Source organism: Homalodisca vitripennis, chromosome 7, assembly GCF_021130785.1.
Source record: "Homalodisca vitripennis isolate AUS2020 chromosome 7, UT_GWSS_2.1, whole genome shotgun sequence".
In the NCBI taxonomy this organism is placed as follows: Eukaryota; Metazoa; Arthropoda; class Insecta; order Hemiptera; family Cicadellidae; genus Homalodisca; species Homalodisca vitripennis.
In genome coordinates this window covers 38294822-38305333 of record NC_060213.1, presented here as the reverse complement: position 1 = coordinate 38305333, position 10512 = coordinate 38294822, and the positions used below count along the sequence as shown (strand labels likewise).

At 32.3% G+C, this 10512-nt stretch overlaps 1 protein-coding gene across 1 annotated transcript; it reads right to left on the bottom strand.

The window, feature by feature from the left end:
* Window positions 1–640: 640 nt before the first annotated feature.
* LOC124366685 (tigger transposable element-derived protein 6-like) lies at window positions 641–1240 on the bottom strand. Its single transcript, XM_046823285.1, has one exon. The coding sequence runs from the start codon at window positions 1238–1240 to the stop codon at window positions 641–643; it is 600 nt and encodes a 199-aa protein (XP_046679241.1).
* Between the last annotated feature and the right edge of the window lie 9272 nt (window positions 1241–10512).

The following is a 10512-nucleotide window of genomic DNA, read 5'->3' as shown; positions in this document are numbered from 1 at the left end:
GAATTACCAAGAGTTTTTTATTATACACACAATGTCATACGGCAAACTAACAAAACTTAAAGAACATTAATTTCTAATGATTAATTGAAAAAAATCTGTTATCTTTGATTGCTTTTTCTTGTTGATTCGTGCCTCATCGACGACCTTGTTTAACACAAATATTGCGTCGAACACTTCCGGCCCAACTTCTGTCTGCAAAGAAAAGAAAGAAAACAACTGTCACAGCGTATTTCGTAACAAATGCCAAAAATTACGTAATTTGTTGGTTGTATTATAAGTTATGACATACAGTATTTACATTGAAGTTTTAAACTAAACAAACAGCTGATTTTACAGCCCTAAGACCCTAAGGTTAAAAAAAGTCTACGCTACTTTCGGACATCAAATTCAGTAAAAAAATGATGGATAAATTGCAGTGTGGAGAATATGGCATTTTTAAATCAGTTTAACAAATTGATAGGCTAACTACAGTAGTTTATTGCGATGCTTTTACCTGGAGAGAAAAATGGCGCAGCTTTTCTAAGGATGTGCTGGCTTCCTTCAGTGTGACAGGCGGGAACTCCTGGTCTTCCTCATCGTTATCAACATCAGGTTGTTCTTCATCTTTAGCGGCCAAGATGTCAGCATCAGTAAGGGTTCCTCATACTGCAACTTCGTGATCAACTTGCACAAAATCTTCAAATGGAACATCTCCTATTACAGGGTGAGATTCCCAAGGTGTTGGCTGCACAACTTGAAGTTCTTCATCGGGTGTGTTAACACAGAATCCAGACTTACGAAAACAGTTAAATATTGTCGTTTGACTCACACTTTTCCACGCTTTTTCAATAATCAACATGGCTGTGAGAATAGAGATGTTTGGAGTTTCATTACTGTCAATTCCATCCAGTACAATCTTGACTATTTCATGTCTGTAAAATGCTTTGAAGTTTTGAATTATGCCTTGGTCTAGAGGCTGCAACTTGGATGTTGTATTTGGTGGAAAAAAGTGAAGTTTCACATTCGAGAGATTTGGAGGGTTGTTATGAACTGAACAGTTATCAAGGAATAAGAGGATTTCACGATTTTGTTTTTTCATGTCGCTGTTCAATGAATTTAACCACTCGTTAAACAACTCCGTTGTCATCCACGCCTTTTTGTTCGAGCGGTAGGTTACGGGAAATGACTGGATACCTTTAAAACACCTAGGTTTTGCTGCTTTCCCGATGAGGAGGGGCTTCAATTTTTCGGAACCATCCATGTTAACAGTCAACAGAAGAGTTAAACCTTTCCTTACTATGTTTCCCTCCGTGGCATTTCTCATCTTTAAATGTAAATGTCTTGTCCGGCATGCATTTAAAGAATAAGCCGGTCTCGTCGGTGTTAAAAATGTTGTGTGGTTCATAACTTTCTGTTAAGTTGGACAACTCTGCACGCCAATCGGAACACACACTGTCGCTAACGCTAGCGCTTTCCCCACAAACCTTTTTAAAAAATATACCATTACGTTTTTTGAAATTAGTCAACCAGCCTTCGCTTGCTGCAAAGCTTGGGATGCCAAGCCCTTTAGCATATGCCTTTGCCTTTTCTTTTAAAAGCGAACCTCCAACAGGAACATTTTTATCTCTACACTGTCTAAGCCATGTGACTAAACACTCTTCTAATCTAGGATATTCACCTTTTGTCGTTCTTTTTCTTCCTGCTACGGAACTCACTTCAACTAATTTTTGTTTATTTTTTAAAATGGTAGACAAGGTACCCGCAGGGATTTGAAATGTTTTTGCAACTTCCGACTTCGCTTTACCACTTTCTACCGTCGTGATCACTTCTTTATTTTCCGAAAGAGAAAGACATTTATATTTTTGCTTAGTAGCCATCACGACAAACACTTCTTACACACAACAAACACGACTTCCACACAACACGGCGCAAACATAACCAACACTGCAAAGAGTACGCTCTGGGACACAGGATGCAAAGTTTCTTGTTATGACAGGAATAGGTTGAAATGCGTGTTTCCCACCGGCCGACTCTCAATTCGAATTACTAAGAGTTCTGTCGAGTGAACTTCGTATTACAGCGTGTACTGTATCGGCCAAACCTCAATTCGTTTACGTCATTTCGAATTATAGAGAGTTCCGCCGACAAGACTTCGAAATACCGAGTGTATCAAAATGCATTGAAAATTTTCGAAATAGCGAGAGTTTTTCAAGGGACCGGCCTTTTCGTTCGAATTACCAAGAGTTTTGAATTATCGAATGTTTGAATTATTGAGAGTCGGCTGTATCTTAGATATTTTAGCTTGATTAAAGAAAAGTATGTTATTAAAACCAATTTAAAATAATATGTGCATTAAGTTAGTTTTAAATTTAGGTTAAATATTTCTATATAAGAAAGATGACTCAGAAAACATAAAATTTATACTTACAGGCAAAGATAGGTTTTTCTAAAAAAACAACCTGTGAACCCCAGCTTCTTCTGCTACACCTGACTCGTAAGGATTTGTTGTATCAAAGAAACAAATTAATGCTTGTCAATATTCGATGAAGACAAAATACAGCAAAGTTTTTTTTCTTTGTTTCCAGAGTATTTTTATTTTATTTTTTTTATCATTTAATTGATGTAAAAACTTACTTAATCTTACATAATCATAGCAATTGTGGAATTCTGTATGATCTCCAGTTTTACCTTCCTCATACGTAGAGCTTCAGACGTAGATCTGACTTTGTGACAGACGACTCATGGAATCTGGATTACAGGGTTTACGTCGGTGACAGTATCAGATTCTAGACACTGCACTAAGCGGAATGTGAATTGGAACTAAACTCAATATTCATATTAATTACATTATTGAAAATAATGAATTAAGATATAGATATTTGGTAGGAGAATCTTTTGTCACAATATTTATACTATACATGCCTTATCAGATAAAGGACATAACAGAACTACAACCAAACTGAATTGGAAACTATCTATTAGAAACATAAGCACCCTAAAAATTTAGATGCAAAACATATTTTTTTAAATATATTTCAATTAACAAGTAGGGTTGTGCCCTCAAGTTGCATGGACGATTTATAATTAGGCTATATAAATGAATATGTCACATTTTAAAATTAAATGTGATAGAAAAATCGTGCTCCTTATAAGCTAATTAAAAGAAGCTTTTAAAATGCAAAATTGAACACATGTACTACTAGAAAAACATTAATTAAGGTACTCTTTTCATCGCTTACCCGTGTGATTAAAAGTTGACGAAATGAGTTGTCAATATCCAATATCAACATAATGTCTTTGTTGTTTAGCAACAGGGTGCATGTTACGTGGTCAGACAGTCTGACAGTTTCAGACAATGCCTTCATGAAGGTGTGTCAACTGACAACTGCAATTATATCGCTCTTCTATACCAGGCCGTATCTAGTGAGATGCATAATTTGTTTTTATTTTTTGGGCAGATGAGATATCATTATGCTTACTGCGGTATTACATGTGTACAACATTATAAAGGTCTCCTGAAAAGAACTATTCTAGCTTAGTTTTTAACTTAAATTTTAAATTCACTATTAATATTTACCAATCTTGAATCTCTTGACAGATGTTACGAAATGAAATTTCATCACAACATAAACATTGAAATAAATTCCTTAAGATTTTATTACGTAATGTTAGTATGATGAATGGAACGTGTGGGATTATTATAACAGGATAGGTAATTTAATACTTTTAATGAAAAAGTAACGGTACATTCAGGAAAGCGGTCAGTACACATCACAACAATTACCACTATTAAAACTGTTATTCCTCGGATCACAGAACAAAGCAATATATCAATTCTAGCTGTTCACGTTCAGATTATAATCACGCTCCAGCCATTCATTCATACACTATGTCTCTGTTGTTATTGTGTGGGCAATTGGAGTTTCTGTCAACAACTGATCTGCTGGTAATTGTGCTGTGCTACATACAGTCGCAAGCAAATATAGTACTTCTATTTTTAGTAATTTATGCTAAGCTTCGTCATCATATAAGGATGTTTTATTATTAGAAACACAAATTTTGTTCTGAAATATTAACATCAACCAATATTGTTTCTTTTTAATGTAATTAAGATTCAGATTCATGTACTGCATCTATTACGGCCACCATCGTTCCACTCTTTATTAAACACTTTAATAACTTATTGATCTTTGTATATTGTAGGTTTATAAAGTTAAACAAAACATATATTGTAAATACTAAATACATAAAATTATATTCAAAATAAAAAGGATATATGAATTATTTACTAGACTGATAATAAATAATACATTTTAGAGCCCTTAATTAAATCTTCGGCTAAACTGTGTAATACATTTTTTTCAATAGTTGTACAGTGTCAAAACCTTAAAATCTCGAGTATCATTATCAAATCCGTAATTTTTACAACCATTTTCTACATGTAGAACACAATGATTACTCGAAAAGCCTATCTTTACGTAATGTTTATGGCATAGTATCTTGTGTTCAACTTACAATCATGATTTATTTTACACTTTTAAACCTCTAATATAAACTGTTAAACATGGAATATTTCGACTAAAAAGTTACATACATGAAATATATAACAAATGATTAGAGATGGGTACTGGAAGATTATACAAACTGTTATACCTTGATGATGCAAGAATTAATTTATTTCTTGGCTAGCATTAGGCTTTTTCTATTAGGCCTTTATAATTTAGGAGGCGAAGTTTGTTTTTCTTGTTAAACTTGGTGACTAGAGCGGAGATTCTGACGATGAGGAGTCAATGTTTTAGGTATTAACCCTGCAGAGAGGTGGTTTTTTGTATCCGCTATATTGATCTCTTAGTTAGTCGATTACCGTTGTTGAAGTTTCCAACTTAGTTGGTTTCTGCTAGATTTCTTTTATCGTAAGGTTTGGATCAAAGTTTTCAATAAATAAAATCAATTTTCACAATCAGAGTTATCTTAAGACGGCTATGTATTTTATTAATAATACAATTCCATTATCATTGAATTATGTCTTCAGCCAGGCTCTTTAGTCAATAAAGAAACGGCAAAATAAATATGGCATTTCTCTTTCCTTGATACACTATAACCTACCGTCAGCCATGAAAATATATTTTTATTTACGTCAGATAATATATACAGACATTCGTAGTGGCGAAATTGTCTATTCTCGTTATCTATATATGTGACGGTGATATAAATATCGTTCGTGTTAACTAGTTTTGTATTATTCTTGTATTAATCTAGAAAAAATATAACCTAAGACAAACTACCGTTTTTTTTTTTTGTTTTATTTATAATATTGCTAGCTGGTTATTTGTATTTTCTTCCCATGTCTACGTCCACCAAAACTGCAACTAATCATAAAGTGAAAGTAGGCTCTAACCTCTTAGACTGTAAGTAAAATCTCTTGTTTCCAGGGGTATATTAATCTACTTTTTTCAATGATATTGTTTGACTGTTTAAGCCTTAAATAATAAATTAACGAGCATATGAATTGTATTTTTCAATACTATTTTAAGAGGAAATAAAATAATAAAGTAACTTCTATTTGAAATTGTTAGAATTGTAGGCCTATAATAATTAAATTAAATGTTCGTAATATAATGATATCATACGTGATGTGTGTTAATACCTATATACACGTTTAAGATACGTTAAATTCGTTTCAGTTAACACACATATCGTGTTCCTTTACCAATTTGTCTATCGACACATGAATTCTCTGTTCAAATTTGTTAAAGACTTAACTTGTTTCTGAACGCCTCCAGACACTCTAGTCTTCCTAACCAATTTCTGATAAACCAACCTCTCTGAACTTGCTTACAAGGTAAAGTTTACCGCCCAGAGTCTGGCATTAAAGCTTTGCATCTTATTCATTTTTAATGTGCGATGTTGATTTTCGACTAGTTATTAAATAATTCGACTTTTAATTACATTATTAAGTAAATATGTCCAACGTACAAATTTTGCCTCAACAACATAAAACCAGACTTAACATACTACAACCTACTATAAATTAAAAATGTACCTCGTTGTGGTCTGGACTTTATAATTAACAATTAAAAACCTAACTGATATATAATAAGCAATAAGACTTTTATGATGGGTGTTTTTTGTAAATTTCATACAGCTGAGTTTATACTACTCTTAAATTCAATATCGGTGTCATTAAATCCATTAACAGGTTCAGGATAAACACACTCGTCCTTAACAGTAGTGCTAATTATATGCAAGATATTTTATACTATTATATGCTACATCACAAAGCCTATTACATTAGAGAAAAACATTACAGTTAAAACAATAAAAAAATCACAAAAAATATATATGTTACTTTTAATGCAACAAATCTTTTAAAAAAGTTTTTGAAGTGCAAATTTTGGTTTATTATCCTTGTAAACATCAACGACTTAACATCTACATTACTACACTGCAAGCTACATGCAGAAACGACTTGGCTGGTGTGTTTTGTTATATTTATCTTTGATCGATATAAACCAGCATGTTTCGATCAGTATATTTTTGTTAATGAACTAACCTCCCATCTCTATATGTTTTGGATGGACATGTATTTTCTATACATAACTTAGCTATGGTAGGAAGTTATGGTTGATTCAATTTAATTCTTAATTTAGCTCCAGTTGATCGTCCTTTATTGTACTGTCTGTACAGGTACACAATTGAATACACTACGATGTGATAGTTACGATCTCATCCTTTCATCATTATTTCAGTATTCGCTATCAGTGAGGATATGATAACCTCAGGACAAGTGCAGTAATCAGTATTAGAGAATTTCTGTATCTTGCAAACAATAGATTACTGGTTACAAAGTAATCATCAATATTTTTTGTTTCTCAGTAACCGCTACAGATACTGGAGGAAAGAAACCATTACAAAGTACTGATTAATAAAATATCATCTCAACTATAGTTTCTCTCACTCGCACTGTTGATAGTCAGCCGGTCAGAAAATGCCAAATGCAGCGATTTAATGTGTTGAGGGAAGAATAATAAGACGAAAGCGACATTAGCGAGAGAGAGGTTGTTTTTCTTGAAAGGCTGAAAATTTCATGGAGGAAAAATGCCAAAAATGCACAAGCGTTGACCTTGGGGTAAACCCTAGCGTCGGCCCTCAGAACTAACATAACAAATCACTTGAACACCAGCACACTTTCAAATGATTTATTCCCTATGTTACTAATACAATTGAAAGTTTTCCAGTGAATTCAGTATTGATTACATGCGTGCGGTACGATACGATATTGTAAAATAATCATTTGATTTTACACACTCACATACTTGTTTATTCTACTATTTTTTCATATTAATCATGATTAATCTCTGAACCTATTTAAAGGCCTTTGAATGTAATTATTACCATGATTATGACATTTCGTTCTGAAAATACAAAGTTATACCTCCACTGTATCAATACAAAAGTAATACTCGATTTTGCTACATACTACGTAAACTTTGGGGTAAATATATTAGGAATTTGTGTTTTTATATAATAGTATTATAAAGCCAAAGCAGTATAGTACAGCTTGTTGAGTGGTCCCAAATACATCAATAATGAGTGGATTTAGAGACGCACAGTTTGATATCGAGATTCAAGGTATATCCGCTACGAGAAGTGATTATTCACACTATCTTTGTCAAGTTACCTTAAAACGCTGAGAGAATTCCAACCTGTCAATTCGGATAGTAAGCTGTACTCCTTTATGATAACGATTAAATATATTTTTTTAATCTTCATCGGCTATAACGTCATCATTATAATTAACTAATATCTATCTACCCACTTCAATTAACCGTTAGTGATGTGACTTTTACTGAATTTGCCATGGTCTAGATAAATATAATACATGTCTTTCTTATACTTAGTCACAATATTTTTAGCATGTATAATATTTCAGATCGGAATCAAACATATATTAATACATAAAATGCTATCAGCTAACTGCAATTAGCAAAATCATATAACGGAACTAGTATTTGTGTGCTATTGAATATAAAACAACACAGTAATGTAAACAATACAAAAGTTATTGGCAGAAGCTGCAATTGCCCTGGCTGTAGCAATATTTACGTACTGTATGAAATCATTACAGTGGGATTAAAAATCTGAACTTTAATAGCTAGTGAAGCATCGTCCTGTTGATTCAAATATGTAAATAAATATTTAACATTTGCAATCTGTTTTTATAAAACTACAAAATTGTAATTATAGTGATTTGTAGAAGCGTAATTTATTTTTACACCTTCACGAAATAATATTGGCTTGATCGATTTAATATTACCAAACAATGTTGTGAATTCCTATTCTAAAAACTCAAAAAGGCTATATGACATAAAATTAAATTAAAAAATAATTTTATCCGCTTTTTGCTAAAGTTGTTGTATGTAATTAAACATTTAAGAAAGGTGAGTTGTAACAAGTGAATAAGTGCCTATGAGATAATGATATTATCGGATAAAGTGTTGAGTACTCTAATATTAATGGTTAATAGTAATACATTTGTGGTTATATTTATATAAATCTCAGTGATTTTTGCATTCTTATATATTAAAAAACAATTAGATTTACAAACTAATGTTTACATTCATGCTATCAGATAACATTATTCCTGTTAATTTTCAAATTGGGAGATTGTTAAAAGAGCACTACACGCCAATTACATTTATATTTATATAGTTATAAGCATTTTGCCAATTGTTTTGTTTTACATATCGTGCGGATTATAATTTAATGTTATATAAGAAAATACGATGTTTTTCGGTTAAAAGTGATTTAAAATTCTTCATATAACCTAATACAACAGTTTGCATAGTATCCTAACGCAATACCATATTTGTTTGACAATATTGACATTACACATCCAAAGAACATTCTTATTTAGCAAAAGAAGAACATTAAAAATAATATTTACGAAATTGTATTATGCAAGTAATAAATCTTAAGTTTTCTCAAGCTATGTTCTATACTGGCTCTTTTGCCCTCCTAGTTGAACATATATTGGTTGAAGCAAAAACTGATGTGTCACTTCAATGAGAACAATAAAAAAAATCCAGAATCGCGGAACACCATTAACCGCAAATTTCTAAATAAAATAGTTGATCCATAGTTCTAGTCTACTGCGTAGCGTCACTGTTGGCTGGAGCTTCCTTTACATTAAACGTTTCTGCTTCGCTAAATATGGGGAAATATTATACCCTACATGCTATGACTGAAAAGTATAGATAGTTTTCCTTTTGTAATCAAAACAATGGGAAGTGTTCTAAATCCTCACATTTTTATATACTCGTACTTTATAAATAAACAAAGAACACAAGTTTATTTATTTCACAAAATAAGACAAACACTGGTGATAGCAATGAAAACGTATTGGAGCAACAAGAAAAATCATTTTACTAAAGGCTGTCTTTTACTCGAGTGTTCCCTATGATCAAAAGTTGATAAATATCTACGAACTCTCACATCTGATATCTTCGGTTATTGGTCAACAGCAGGATACGTTTCACGTGGTCAGACAGGCTGACAGTTTCAGACAAAGCCTCCCTGACGGAGTGACAACAGCAATTATATGGTTTTCCTTCCGCCCTTCGATGTATTTTTGGGTCTCGAGTGAGTCATCTTTAGAAGAAACGTTAACTAACTCTTATTATTTTACGCCGACTAACTAAATTAAGCGTAAAATACTACAGTTTCACAATGTGTGAAATCTTTTTACTTTGACCTACTGCTAGTTTATAATTTGACATAGCCACATTGCTAGAATTGTCTATTGGAATTAGTATAAAGTTTTGATACCTCATAAGAATATTTATGTATAAAGACATTATAAACATCAATCTGCAGTCATTCTACATGTTCTAATGTCTAACGTAATTGATCGTTGCTATTCAAAACATCATGCACACATGCTTTACAGCGCTACTGATGGGGCACAATAACAATAGTATTACCTTTAAATATGTAAATTAATGTTTAACATCTAATACGTACAATACTAGATACTCTTAAAATTCAGGTGAATTCTATATTACATAATTTTTATATAGAACTAGCTGTTTCTCGCGGCTTCGCACGCTTTTTGAAAGCTTTACCCGTGTATGTGCATTTCTGGCTCAATTACATAATATTTCCAACGCCGATGTAGAGTTTGCTTTGTTGCCAAGATCAAGAAAATCTGTATATGTTTATAGCCATTGTACACGTACATGTGTTTTATTTTTAAGTGCTCTAACACTCAAGCTTTAAGTTCAACCAGAAATTTATCTTCAAGACAAATATACATCATAACTTAGCGCCTTCAAATAGTGTTTGGGCTATTAAATATTCGTAACTGTCTCGTAATTGCAGTATATAATATGCAGGCGCTTTGAAAATTATTATCTCTGGCAACGCCACCTGGAGGCGAGTTACGTCAATAGAAATAGCATAAAAACCTTTTCGTGGAAAAATACATACATATTTTCGTAATGATCGGTCAAATAGTTTACGATTCCATAAATG

What these genes read in the sequence shown, in the direction of transcription:
- LOC124366685 (XM_046823285.1), bottom strand. Translation starts at nt 1,240, where the DNA reads ATGGATGGTTCCGAAAAATTGAAGCCCCTCCTCATCGGGAAAGCAGCA.